Genomic DNA, 15,267 nt, shown 5'->3' on the forward strand with positions numbered 1-15,267 from the left:
GGAAACTCCCAAGACAACTCTCGCGGCTGCATTCTGTACCAGTTGGAGCCTCCGAGTGGTCTTCAAGGGAAGCCCCATGTAGAGAGCATTGCAGTAGTCCAGGCGAGAGGTCACGAGCGCATGAGTGATCGTACACAGGGCATCCCGGTCCAGATAGAGCCGCAACTGGCGCACCAGGTGAACCTGGGCGAAAGCCCCCCTAGTCACGGCCACTATATGATCTTCCAAAGTGAGTCGTGAATCTAGGAGGACTTCCAAGTTGCGAGCCCTATCCACGGGGGGTAAAGACTCACCCCCCCATAAGAAGAGATGGAATATTAAATATCCAAATCCTTAAATTCACTTTTAAAACAATTTCAAATACTTTGCGCAGAGTGACTTTAAAAAAAACACAATTTCTTCCTTCTCAGTCTTTATATTTTATGATATATTCCTTGTCCTTTTCTTTTTCACTGACAATTCACTCCTGTGCCATCTTTCTTCCTTTCTTTTAGTATAAACCACAGTTAAAGATCATATACTTGCTGTTTCAAAATTCTCCTGCACAGCTCTGCCTGCATCCAAGTAATCCAAAATACAATGTTGATTGCAGGGATGGTTGCAGCGTCCTGCTCTGTTCCAAAGCCTTGGAACAGAGGAGTCCCCGAGTCCGGAGCTAATTCAGGCTCCGGGGGAGCTCTCACCCTTCAACCCCCAGAATAACAAATGTCAGAAAAAATATTTGATTTCTCTGACATGCGATGGTGCCACTGTGATGATGGGATGTAAAAGTGGAGTGAAAAAATTGCTGTCACAACGTTTTCCTTCTATTACAGTTTGGCATTGTGCTAATCACAGACTAGAATTATCAGTAAGTGATGCTGCCAAGGAAACTTCAGGAATAAATAGATTCCAATCATTTATTAATAAACTGTATGTCATATACCATGCTTCACCAAAGAATAGCAGAGAGTTGCATTGATGTGCAGAATTACTGGGGACTGAGCTGCTGAAAATTAGAAGAATTTTAAGTACCCGATGGGTATCATCTAGTTTGCGTACAGTTTTGGTTGTATGGAATAATTTTGAATCCCTTGTGTATCATTTTGAACAAGCAATGCATGATCCTACAAGAGATAAAAATGATAAATGCACTTATGATGGCTTGAAGAGAAAAATAACATCTACAGAATTTTTATTGGACCTAGGATTGATGTGTGACGCTCTCCAAGAATTGTCAGATTTAAGTTTGGATCTACAGGACCGCAACATCAACTTATATAAGGCAAATAAGAAAATAAAAATACTGGTACAAGTTTTTGAAGAAAGAAGACAGAACTTTGGGCCCTATTATAAATGTGCTGTTGCTGCTGTAAGTGATCTTCGCTTTCGTGGAGTTTTACTTCACAAAAGAGATTCAAAAAAGGATCCTCCCATTGACCCAAGTATATTTTATACAAAATTGAAAGAGTCAATTGAAAAAAGATTACTTGATAGCAAAGATGATGAGTTGGGCGTATTGGTCTCTCGTACTTGATCAAAAACATTGGCCTGAAGATGTTAATACTCAACTGACATTTGGAGAAGTGGAAGAGAAATGATTTGTGGATTCTGTGAATATATTCTCGAAAAGACATATCCAGAAAAACTTGCATTTGATACGGACTCTGAATACCATTCCTATTTCTACAAGTGAATGTGAACGTGGGTTTTCACAGATGAATGTAATTGCCACCCCAACAAGAGCTTCGTTAAAGACTAAGACAAATTTCAGCACTTTTGTTCATCAAACTTGTCGGACCACCTCTGAGACTTTTCGATCCTTTAAAGTATGTTGATCTGTGGTTACTCAGAGGACGACATTCAGCCATAGATACTAAGAGCAAGGAAAGGAGTCAAGAAGATTTGCCAGACGAGAATTGGACCAAAGTTTGGAATTTTCTATGAACATTTGCCTTAAATACAATAAATTAAATGTATGTTAAGAATTGAATATATAATTGTTTAATTATATAAATAAATATATAAATAAATTTATATAAATAAAAGATTAACAAGATGAGAGTTCCGGCACCCTTTTTTTTAATAGAAAAAAAGCCCTGAGGCAAACTATAATAATACTAAATTTATTTAACTAGTACAACTTCTGCTAAGTGTTCACATAATGTTCTGCAGGATTTTTGTAAAACATTTTGCCAAATAGTTCCGTAAGGGTAGTTTTATTGATTGTTCAAAGCACAGAGACCAGTTGAAATATTTAAATTTTTATATTGCCAAAAAAAGGAAATTAGTAGAACTAAAAGATAGCGGAAAGTGGTTATGGAGAAAGAAAGGAAACATTTTTCTCCTGAATTCATTTAGTAAATGCTTGTGAAATAATATACTATGAAAAATGTAAAAATTATTCAACTAATGTAGTCAAATAGAGCAGTCCAAAAGGAAACAACAGGTTATATTAATATAGCTTTTGTTGGTGTAGAAATTAAGCTACTACTTTTTCATCAACTATTAATTTTCTCCAAAATTAGCTCTGTATATACAGCTTAGCAATAAAAAATTATGATACATCTGGGGAATCTTATTTAAAGGTAGAATGTTAAAGTTCTCAGAGAATTGATAAAGCCACACAAATGAACAATTCAGTAGCGAGGAAAGAAAGTTATCATGGAAGGACAAATAAATTTTTCCCTAGTTAGACTGTTCCTCATAGAGAGCTTAAATCACAATGTGTGGCTACAATGTCAGAAACACGTTTAGTAATTAGAACATAATCGTGCTGCTCCGTTCAGTATGACTTTCCACTCTAGGAAATGAGTGAGTTTTGTCTACTGAAAGGAGTCTGTGATCTCCTAGCAACCTCTTTCTTTATAGCTAGATGGGAATGAAGGTTGAGGCTTGGGGAGAAAGAGATGGGTGAGCTGCTCTGCTTTTTACTCCACTCTCCACTTTGTTTTTGTTTGGAGTAATTGGAGTGATTGAAATTCCAGATCATGAATAACTCATGAAAATGGTAAGGTTAACACGCAAGAAAAATACAAGTCAAAATAGCATCAATCTCCTAATTTTCCTATCATATTTGTTGTGATTTCTTCAATCATACTGTGTCAGGATTTTATCTTCTTAATATTAGGCTTGCTCATCATTTGATAAGAATGCACTGAAACTTGTACATAAAAATTATGTGTTGAAATATTTGCACTCTAAGAGGAACTCCAGTAGATCAGATCAGACAAATAGAGAATTAACCATGGCTAATCAAATGTCTCCAAGAAAGATGGGGCAGGAGAATGAATATTTAACTCAGTTAATATTTAACTCTCTCGGTAAACAATTGAAGCTGTGAGGTGAACCTGAACATGAGTCTTCCTATTCTTTACCCAGCCCTTTAACTACTACACTTCCATGAGTGAGGGGAACAGGACTTTGGCCAGGAGCTAAAAGAGATTAATTGGTCCAAAGTCAGCCAATGGGCTTCAGTAGTGAGAGGAGGAATTGAACCCAAGCTCCCCTATCCTACATCATTAGTGCTGATGTCATTGCCTAGTTTCAATAGCATAGCAATAGCATTTAGGCTTGTATACCGCCCCATAATGCATTATAGCATTCTCTGGGCACAGTTTACAACATAGAAGCATTATTTGCATATTGCCCTCAACAATCTGGGTCCTCATTTTACCGACTTTGGAAGGATGGAAATCTGAGTCAACCCTTAAGCCCTGTTGGAATCGAACTCCAGGCTGTGGACAGAGTTTGCCTTCAATTCTGCACTGCACCACCATGCTTTGCTTTGAAATACCAGTGTACTCTATGGCTTGACATTAGTGGTTTCAACCTTGGCAATTTCAAGACGAGTGGACTTCAAGTCCCATAAATCCCCAATCAGCATACTGGCTGGGGAATTCTGGGAGTTGAAGTTCATCCATCTTAAAAACACTGCTTTTATTTATTTATTTGTTTGTTTGTTTGTTTGTTTGTTTGTTTGTTTGTTTGTACCCCATCTTTATTATTTGTACAAACAATTCAAGGCTGCAAATATATCCAATACACTTTCCTCCTATTTTTCCCCCAAGAACAACCCTGTGAGATAGGTTGGGCTGAGAGAGAGTGACTGGCCCTAGTCAGCTTTCATGGCTAAGGTGGACTTGAGCGCAGTTCCGATTTCTAGCATGGTGCCTTTAACCACTAGACTAGGCTATGCTGGCTCAGGAATTCTGGGAGTTGAAGACCACGAGTCATAAAAGAGGCAAGGTTGCCTACCCCTGCAGTAGACCAAACAGGTCTCATGCTTTACATGATATACCTTGTGAATTATAGGTGGTTTCTATTTTTAAAAACCCCTTGTGAAACATTCCTCTGATTAAAAAATGGGGTTTTTTTTGTAACAATTTTAAAACCATTTTATTCATGTACTTTGTAAATTTTTCTTTGTTAAGAGTCAGACTGATATAAAACAATACACCCAAGTCTTTTGAATCTTAACCTCTTATTTGTAATATACAAATGTTTTTGCTGTGGAGAAAAAAATAAGATTCTTAGCAGCTGTTGCCAAAGCCTCCTGAGCATGTTTATTACATCTGGTAGTTGGCTGTTTTTCTGTATGAATTCTGTAAACCTTGGTAGCTTTAATGGTTTTGTATTTTACACACACACACATGTGCACGCGCACACACACACACACCACTTGGTTTATAAAGTGGGTTTTTTTTGGTAAAGTTGTAAAATGCTTTTAATTGCCAGCATACTTATATTATATGAGTTATAAAGATCAAATACAGTTAAATTTTCACTCTCTACCCATACTTCTTTACCTGGCACTATAAATTCTTTTCTACTTTTCTCAAGGCTAGTTGCATAAATAAAAATGTCAAAGTATAGGGCTTGTCATATGACTTAAAAAGCATAATGGAAAATGACAAATTATTCTCTCAACAGAGAATTTCCTGGCACTAGTTGGGGCACAACAAAAATTCTGCTCTACTTCTATATTTTCTTTTGCATGTTTATACATAAACAGAAAATCTACTCTGTGGTTAGATCTAAGGCACTAAGAATAAATGAAATTAATGAAATGAGCTGTAAGCCTTAGTGTGTTACAATGGCTTAATTGATGGATCAGCATTTGTTGTTTCTACATTTTAATCTCAAAATAGAAAACGTTTGAAGGTACAGGAAGGATTTTAAACGGGGAAAAGAATATTCTATTTATTTAGTGTACAGGTTGAATTCAATCCATTTATTGATATAATTACAATTTTAGAATATGGCATTTACTTGTTTATCGTTGCACCTGTTGAGTGGCTAATTTATGATATGAACAAAGTGTGTATTCCAGTTGCTATAATAAGTAGTGAATTTGGAAATAGGCAATCTAAGTTCTGGTAGGCAGCTATAAATTTTAGACAGATCTGAGACAAATTTCTATGTCTTCAGTTATTTCAAAGAAGGAATTAATTTAGGGGAGAAAGCAGAGTATTAAAATTCTGAGAAGCAGTGCTGAGGGGCCCTGTGTTTTGTATTTCAGCGATGTGCGTACTGCAAGCACCTTGGAGCCACTATCAAATGCTGTGAAGAGGAATGCACCCACATATATCATTACCCGTGTGCTGCTGGAGCAGGCGCATTTCAGGACTTTAATAACTTTTCCCTTCTTTGTCCAGATCATATTGATCAGGCTCCACGAAGATGTAAGTAACCGTGTGGTGGGATTCAATTATGTGAACAACCGGTTCTGTGTGTGGATGCTGCTTCCAGAAGTCCATTCTAGGCCTGGGTAACAAAAAATTAGCTACCGGTTCTGCCAAAGTGGTGCGAACTGGCTGAATCCCACCACTGAAGTAACCCTATTATAAAAGAAGTTCATAATCAAATGTTTGTTTAGTTATTTCAAATCTCTATGGATTTGATTGGATATTATTTGTGCAGATTGGTTTGGCTCCCTGGCTGTTGTTTTCCTATCATTGATTTTTTTAAAAAAAATGGAATTGGTTGCACAATGAGCATCTATATAAATTGAAGGAATAAATTAAAAAATAAAAGGAATTGGAATAGGGAGATCTGCCCAATATAAAGGATTATAGGCAAGGAAATGGTGCAAAATTAATTTTTCTTCTCTACTATCTAGTAGCAGTTCAAGTTAAATGTTGAGAAACGACAGAAGTCAGATTGCCTTATTATCAGCTAATTTAAGATCAATTTGGTCTGCTCTCTCATCTTGCAACATCTTTTTTGAAATATAAATGGCTGTTCCTGCTGCACTCATGTTTTAGTAATGGCAATAATTTCACTAGCACCTGCTTTAATTTTAAATATAATCTGTATATAATAACAGTCATATGGACATTAAATGTTTTATTTTCTGGGTCCATATTTTCATAATATTGCTTGCATAACCCTTATGTAACACCTGAATAAAATTTATAGAATTAAAAAAAAATATATCTAGCTGTTTCATCTTTTGAAGGTTATTTCCCCTATAAAATAACACAGAATTCTTCTATTAATTTGTAGCCAAGGAAGAAGCTAACTGTGCAGTGTGTGATAGCCCTGGAGACCTGTTAGATCAACTTTTTTGTACAACCTGTGGCCAGCATTATCATGGAATGTGCCTGGATATACAAGTGACCCCTATCAAACGGGCAGGTTGGCAGTGCCCAGATTGTAAAGTGTGCCAGAACTGCAAGTAAGCAAAACTGGAATATAAAGTGCTATGGCACTGGTATCTCATTTTAAATTACTGTGTGTAAGTAGCCCTTCTTTGTGACCACAGCTGGGACTAGAAACTCCTCAACTAAGTCCTGCAGTCAATAAGTGGAAAATTGTGATCATGATAGCCTCATGACTTCACTTCTGCTTTGTCATTAAGTGAATCATATCATTAAGTGGAATACCACATGATCATGACTTACAATTTTACTTCTGTGTTCTCCATGAACTCTGATTAGTGCTAATCAATTAGAAAGCACATAAATGCTAATCATTTGTGATTATAGGAAGTTGTGAGGGTCATATTTTTTTACACCCTTGTAACGTCAAACCATTACTAAGTAAGGCAGTTGGTAAGCGAGGTTTGCCTGTAGTGTTATGAAAAGATGAAGTAAAACCTATGGTTTTTTTTTTTGGGGGGGGGTGTTGGGTTCATTAGAAGATAGGTTGTTGTGGATATGACATTGTCAACAAATGACACTTTACTGTATTTGCTTTACTACATAACCTAAATAGGTTTGCTCCTAGAAATTTTGATTCTTCCGCCATTTTTGTTTGCCTGTAATGATTTCTCTTCTATTTATTTATTTATTTTATTTATTTAGATTTATATACCGCCCTTTCCCGAAGGACTCAGGGCGGTTTACAGGATATTTAAAAGAAAATCAATACAAAAGCTAAAAACAATTAAAAAGATTACATCATTCCCTGAGAAAAAATAAAAACCCCAGTTAAAGTTAAAAAAAAATTTCTCAGCCTGGGCCAGAGAGCTCGAAGAGCCAGGTCTTCAGGTCCCGGCGGAATGAACGGAGGTCGGGGGCAGTCCTAAGCTCCGCGGGCAGCTGGTTCCAAAGGGCAGGCGTGCCCACTGAGAAGGCCCTCCCCCTGGGTGTTACCCGCCGGCAATCTTTAACCGGCGGCACCCTGAGAAGACCCTCCCTGTGGGAGCGCACTGGACGAAGGGAGCTTGATGCTGGCAGCAGATGTTCCCTCAGATATCCCGGACCCTCGCCATTTAGGGCTTTATAGGTCATCACCAGCACCTTGAATCTCACCCGAAGGGCAACCGGAAGCCAATGCAGCTCGCGGAGTAGGGGTGTTACATGGGAGTATCGGGAAACCCCCATCACAACTCTGCACCAGCTGAAGCCTCCAGGTGGTCCTCAAGGGCAGCCCCATGTAGAGAGCGTTGCAGTAGTCTAAACGAGAGGTCACGAGCGCATGAGTGACTGTGCATAGGGCATCTCGGTCCAGATAGGGTCGCAACTGGCGCACCAGGCGAACCTGGGCAAAAGCCCCCCTGGTCACGGCTCCTATGTGATCTTCAAAATTGAGCCATGAATCCAGGAGGACGCCCAAGTTGCGAGCCCTATCAACGGGGGGTAACAACTCACCCCCCATCGTTAGAGATGGAATAATCTGGTTGATCCGAGATGCCGGTATGCACAGCCACTCAGTCTTGGCAGGATTGAGATGAAGCCTGTTTCTCCCCATCCAGACCCGGACCGCCTCCAGGCAACGGGACATCACGGTGAGGGCATCGCTGGGTTGGTTCGGGGTGGAGAAAAAAAGTTGGGTATCATCAGCATACTGATGATACCCCACCCCGAAACCACGAATGATCTCGCCCAGCGTCTTCATATAGATGTTGAACAGGAGGGGCGAGAGAACCGACCCCTGAGGAACTCCACAAATGAGAGGCCTCAGGGTGGACCTCTGCTCTCCCGTCAACACCGACTGCGAGCGGCCCAGGAGATAGGAGGAGAACCACCGCAAAACAGTGCCTCCCACTCCCAACCCCCTGAGATGCCGCAGTAGGGTACCATGGTCGATGGTATCGAAAGCCGCTGAGAGATCTAATAGGGCTAGGACAGAGAAACAACCCCTGTCCCGAGCCCGCCAAAGATCATTCACCAGCGCGACCAATGCCGTCTCCGTGCTGTGCCCAGGCCTGAAACCCGATTGGTACGGGTCCAGATAGTCAGTTTCATCCAGGAACAGAGGAAGCTGATGCGCCACCACACTCTCAACAACCTTCGCCAGAAAGCGAAGGTTGGAGACCGGATGATAGTTATTTAAAACAGCTGGGTCCAGGGCAGGCTTCTTGAGGAGGGGTCTCACCACCGCCTCCTTCAGGGAGGCGGGGAAGACACCCTCCTTCAAGGAAGCAGTTATTACTGCCTGGAACCAGCCTCGTGTCTCCTCCCGAGCCGCATAAACCAGCCAGGAGGGGCACGGGTCCAACAAACAGGTGGTGGAGCTCAGCCTCCTCCTCATCCTGTCCACATCATCAGGGGAAACAGGATGGAACTCAGTCCAGATAACATGCTCAAGACCATCAGATTCCTCCACGTCAGACTCTGCCCAGTCTAAAACAATCTTCTCTAGATGTGGTCTGTGACCTATGAAGAATGGAGAAAGTAATCTTTTGGGCATGTTTTTCAACCGAGTTAGAAATCCGTAGTGTAGTTTTAGATAAATGCTGAACATAATATACCGGTAATATAAAACAAAATGCATCCCCAACTTTTTACACTGTGTTTGCTATTTACTGTGTCCATGTCAGTTTCAGAATCAAGGCAAATCTGTATTACACTCCACAATTTATTTAACCACTGTTGATTTTATTACTTTTTAAATCTTGTTTCATGTTATTACATTCTGAAGAGACCTGATAACATAAAATTGCTGTATTTATTCCTTAATGTTTGTGAGGCCACATACACACATGCATCATGAATATAATATGCTTTAGGACAGGGCTTTTGAACCAGTGGTATGGGTACCACTATGGTATATTGGCACCTGGCAGGTGGTATGCGGCCATCCTAGAAAAGTGGTAGTAGGGGAGGGGAATGAGGTGAACCGGTGGCAGCACCGCAGAAGCCTGAGCGAGAGATGGCTGGAGCTAGGTGACTGGTGGTCCTCGGATGTTGCCATATCCTAAAAGTGGTACAATGGGTGAAAAGGTTGAAAAGCTCTGCTTTTTAGGATTGTGTTCTGTTTCTTATACTTGAAATGGTATATCCATTAGAAAAGGGTTGATACTATGACATTAGTCACAGACATTGTGTTTCAGTGAGACTTTAGCATTTCATTAGCCTACTTGCCTGCTCTTGTTGTTACATTCATCTGTCTTGCTTCATACTTTAAAGAATTTTATCTTTTGATCCAATGTAACTTAAATTATGGATCTATCCCTTAGGCAGTCTGGAGAAGACAACAAAATGCTTGTATGCGATACATGTGACAAAGGGTATCATACTTTTTGTTTACAACCAGTTATGGATTCTGTACCAACAAATGGGTGGAAATGCAAAGTAAGTTTAAATTCAATTTCCTAAATTTAGAGTTTGTGTCAAATTGAAGTGTAAGTTGATTTTAAGAGTAATATTCAAGAAGGCTGTTAGGAGTGATGTTCTTCTTCAGAGCCTTCTTTTTTTTTCTTTTTTCTTTTTTTTGAGAAATGCTGCTGCTCAAATGACAGAATGGAATTTTATTTACATTTTTAATTATTGGTTGTTATTACTACCATTATATTGTATTGAAAACTGCCCAGGCATTTTTGAGCAGGTGGCAGATAAATAGTTGTATAAATAAACTTTAACAATATAAAGATATCATTTAAAAGATATAAATTGCTGATCAGGGGGCAATTTAAAAATGGTCTATATATACATCTAACGGCCGTGACCAGGGGGGGCCTTCGTACAGGTTCGCCTAGTGCGCCAGTTATGCCCCTTTTTGGACCGAGATGCCCTATGCACGGTTACCCACGCCCTCGTCACTTCTCACCTGGATTACTGCAATGCTCTTTACATGGGGCTGCCCTTGAAGAGCACCCGGAGGCTTCAACTGGTGCAAAATGCGGCCGTGCAGGTGCTTATGGGAGTATCTCGGTACTCCCATGTTACACCACTCCTGTGCGAGCTGCATTGGCTTCCGGTTACCCTCCGAGTGCGATTCAAGGTGCTGGTAATAACCGTTAAAGCCCTACATGGCTTAGGCCCAGGGTACTTGCGAGACCACCTGCTGCCATTGTCAACCTCCCATCGCCCGGTTCGCTCCCACAGAGTCGGCCTCCTCAGTGTTCCGTCGACCAGGCAATGCCGGCCGGCGACCCCCAGGGGGAGAGCCTTCTCTGTGGGTGCGCTGACCCTCTGGAATGAGTTGCCTCCGGAGTTGCCAACGGCCCCTGACCTTTGGTCCTTCCGCCGTGACCTGAAGACGTGGTTGTTCCAACAAGCGGGTCTGGACTGACTACGATTTTTAATTAGGCTTTTTACTGGGTTAAATTGTCTTGTAATTTTGCATTTATTGTTTAATTCTCTTTTAAATTTTTTACTCTATGTTTTTTAATTTTTACTGTTGTGAGCCGCCCTGAGTCCTCAGGGAGAAGGGCGGCATATAAATTTAATAAAATGAAATGAAATGAAATATAAGCTGCATTGTTAGTTGATTGAAGTTGCTGAGTTAACTGATGTTTTGATACCATAAAATAATGTGGCTAAAAAAAGCTCATTTTTTGGACTTCCAGAACTGCAGGGTATGTGCAGAATGTGGCACACGGATCAGTAGCCAATGGCATTACAATTGCCTTATGTGTGACAATTGTTATCATCAACAAGACAACCTGCCTTGCCCTTTCTGTGAAAAATCACCCTATCCAAACTTGCAAAAAGAAAGGTTGCACTGTCATATGTGTAAAAGGTGAGAAGTGTGTTTTTTATTCTACCTTAATTTAATCCTCTACTTGTTGTTAATGGTTTCCAAATCATTTCAAGAAGAATATATCAATATTACTCTTTTTTGGTACTTACCTGTTGCATCCACTACTGATCTTTCTGAAAATTTAGCTTAATTTCACAGAATAGTAATATGCACAAGAACTGAGGCTAACTGGCCATGAAATTCAATTCTCAAACTCTCTCACCAACTTCTGTAGAATCATATATCATATTCTATAAAGGTTTGACTAAGAAGTGTGGTCGGCTTGTTACCATTTATAATGGAACTTATTTCTTGTTAAGAAATTATATATAAGCGTACACAATACTCTTTTTTTCTTCATTAGTGAGCATGGCATATTACACCAGTTATCCAAGTAAAACAATAAATATTAAAAGGCCTAATTTGAAATGATCCAAAATGTTGAAAAGACCTTTTTGTCCCACTGAAAATGTATATTAGTGGAAGAAATTAACACGTTAATCTGAATTCTAAACCTATTATTCCCTGCAGATGGATACACGTAGGATGTGATAAGCCTTCTGACAATGAATTGGATATTCATTTTAAAGAATATATCTGCAGTCTTTGCAAACATGCAGACGTAGATCAAGAACATACACAAATGTGTGACATTATGGAAACTGAACAACTTTTGCCTGAAGTTGACACAGGTACCATCCACCTCTTCTTTTATCTCTGCACCTCTTGTTGTTTCTTCACCTGAAGTCTACAGATTTCTTCCTTTTCCAGATTATTGCTGCAATAAAGCACAATTCTTTTTTAAAAGTCTATATTGCTGAAATGGCTAGATAAAATTTTTCAGGCCTCCAAATTTTAGTGTGACTGCATCTCGTATTTCATTTTCCTTCCCACTGTTTAACTCAAATAGGAACCATTCCTAATTCTTTACAATGTACAAACCTAATATAGAAACACTATTCAGAATAGAATGGTATTTGTTACCCAAAGTTTTCCGCATGAGTTGAATGAGAAAAATAATTAAATGTACAAGCTTGATAATGTCTTTACTTTTTTATATCTATGCACATGAAATAGAAATGGAAAACATAGGTTCAGAAGACATGGGAAACAAGAAACCGCTAGTATCTGAAGGTAGCCTTGATCAAGAATTGATGGTTGAGTCTTCTACAGATGATAAGGCCGTCCTTTCTTTGACAGCAGAAGATCATATATGTATGTATATAAAATGCAATCAGTGCTCTAAAATATTTAGAAAATGTAACATTTGAGCAGTGCATTTTCTGTTTACAATAATAAGGGTTTTAGAATAAATAGTTCCTAAAGATTATAGAAGAAATAGAACTGTGTTTTGTATAGATATTCACCCTGCAATCTTCTGATGAAATATATAATAAAACAGCAATTCTTTATTACAAAGACCAGAGATAAAATGTATAACTGAAAGAACAAAACAGAAAAATAAGACAGCTTTTAGTCAGTGGATTTAGTAACATATTTCTGATCTCCTTTTCTTCAATTGAATTTTTTCTGTTTGTCGTTCTCACTGTATAAGAGACTCATTATTTAGGGGCCATGATAGTTTTCTAAACTATTCATTTTTTGGTTGGTTGAATAATTTAAAAGTATCTTACATTATCATTTTATTGATTTTTTTAGTGATATATAAATGTGAATGAATAGCATTGCATAATTTTGTAAAATAAATAATTATTCAGTATTAGAATTAAAGCAGAACTTTTAAAAAGTGAGAATATTTTTATAGACAGAGAAAAGTCAGTAGGACCTTTAAGAAACTCGCATTTCTTAAATTATGTCAGTTTATGTAATACAAATTTGATATGTCATAATTTAGTTAAAATTGTCTGAATAAATAAATAGATTTTTACCCAGATCTGTTTCTGAGCAAGGTAGATTAATAAATAAATAAATAAACTAATGCTGAAATAAAATACTTTATGAGTTTCAGCTTATAACCTCTTTAAAATCACTTGAGTAACAATAGCGATAGCAATTGCATTTAATGGCTAAATTATTAACTGGCCCATAGCATTTTACAGCCCTCTCTGGGTGTTTTACAGTATAACATTATTTGCATATGGCGCCCAACAATCTGGGTCCTCATTTTACCGACCTCGGAAGGATAGAAGGCTGACTCAACTTTGAGTCTTTTCATGATCAAACTCCTGGCTATGGGCATAGTTTGTCTACAATACTTCACATTAACCACTGCACTACCAGGGCTCCCCTTGGATGTCAGCTAATTGTTCATCGTGATATATAAATTATTTTATAAACTATGATAATTTAAAAATCCATTAGACTTAATACAAGTGTGACAATGTAAACAAAAGACATTTGTCTACTTATCTAATTAGAGATGAAATATTCATAAAAATATAATTTCTAGTTTGCTGAATTTGATATTAACTTTATAAATGTTCTGGACCAATAAGAATAAAAATACAATATTTATATTATGAGATCCAGTTTGCTGTAGTGGTTAAGGCACTGGTTAGAAACCAGGATATTTTGATTTTAATCCCAGCTTGTGCACAAAGCCAGCTGGGTGACTTGGACCAATCAGTCCTAAAAAGCAGGCAGTGGAAAACCACTTCTGACATCCTGCCAAGAAAACTATAAGTCAGCAATAACTCAAAAGACATATATTATATTCTAGTTATATATTCTTATATATATATATATATACATATATACATATATATATATATATATATATATATATATATATATATATATATATATATATATATATATATATATATATATATATTCTTATACAGGTAGTTCTCGACTTACAACCATTCATTTAGTTACTGTTTGAAGTTATAACAGCACTGAAAAAGTGACTGATGACAGTTTTTAGCAGTTATGACCATTACAGCATCTCCATGGTTACATGATCAAAGTTCAGATGCTTGACAACTCATATTTATGATGGTTGCAGAGTCCCAGGGTCATATGACCCCCTTTTGCAACCTTCTAATAAGCAAAGTCATTGGGGAAGCCAGATTCATTTAACAACCATGTTAACCACTACAGTGATTTACTTAATACTTGTGGCAAGGTCATGAAATGGTATAAAACTCATTTAGCATCTGTCTTGTTTACAACAGAAATTTTGGGCTCAACTGTGATTGTAAGTCAAGAACTACCTCTATAAGTAAGGTGTGGACATGATATAAATATATATATTTATTTTGTGGCGATAGAAAATGTTCCCCCTTTTATAATGGTAAAACTCTGGGCTATTTAACTGACCGGACATATATTTGGTACCTAAAAATAAAATATATTTCTTATGTGGTATCTAGATGGTGGATTTTTAATTTCAAGTTTAGTTTAGTTTAGTTTATTAGACTTATATACCGCCCTTCTCCCGTAGGACTCAGGGCGGTTCACAAGGTTTTTTAAAAGAAAACAATACCACAATTACAAAAATTTAAACAATTAAAATGATTATATTAACCTTGAATATAAAAATCCTAATTAAAATCCAATTAAAACCCCAATTAATACCTTCAGTCCAGCAAAGAAAGCTCAAAGAGCCAGGTCTTCAGGTCCCGGCGGAACGAGCAGAGGTCAGGGGCGGTCCTAAGCTCTACAGGCAGCTGGTTCCAAAGGGCTGGCGCACCCACAGAGAAGGCCCTCCCCCTGGATATTGTCCGCTGGCAATCTTTTACCGGCGGTACCCTGAGAAGACCCTCCCTGTGGGAGCGCACAGGACGAAGGGAGCTTGATGCCGGCAGCAGGTGCTCCCTCAAATATCCTGGACCCAAGCCAAGTTGCGATAAGCTAATTTCTAGTTAGGTTAAGATAAATATATGAAAGGATAGGTTTATCAGTAATTAGCAT

At 38.3% G+C, this 15,267-nt stretch overlaps 1 protein-coding gene across 3 annotated transcripts in view; it reads left to right on the forward strand.

The window, feature by feature from the left end:
• The window catches only part of KMT2C (lysine methyltransferase 2C), a 179,476-nt gene that overhangs the window by 86,758 nt on the left and 77,451 nt on the right, over nt 1-15,267 (forward strand). For all 3 annotated transcript variants that reach the window (XM_081344870.1, XM_081344871.1, XM_081344872.1), the window contains 6 exons: nt 5,501-5,663; nt 6,487-6,658; nt 9,887-10,001; nt 11,219-11,391; nt 11,923-12,083; nt 12,469-12,606. In XM_081344870.1, the coding sequence (XP_081200996.1) occupies nt 5,501-5,663; nt 6,487-6,658; nt 9,887-10,001; nt 11,219-11,391; nt 11,923-12,083; nt 12,469-12,606 (922 nt within the window). The remainder of the gene's footprint in view (nt 1-5,500; nt 5,664-6,486; nt 6,659-9,886; nt 10,002-11,218; nt 11,392-11,922; nt 12,084-12,468; nt 12,607-15,267) is intronic.

The sequence above is a fragment of the Vipera berus genome, assembly GCF_964194415.1.
Source record: "Vipera berus genome assembly, chromosome: Z".
Classification (NCBI taxonomy): domain Eukaryota; kingdom Metazoa; phylum Chordata; class Lepidosauria; order Squamata; family Viperidae; genus Vipera; species Vipera berus.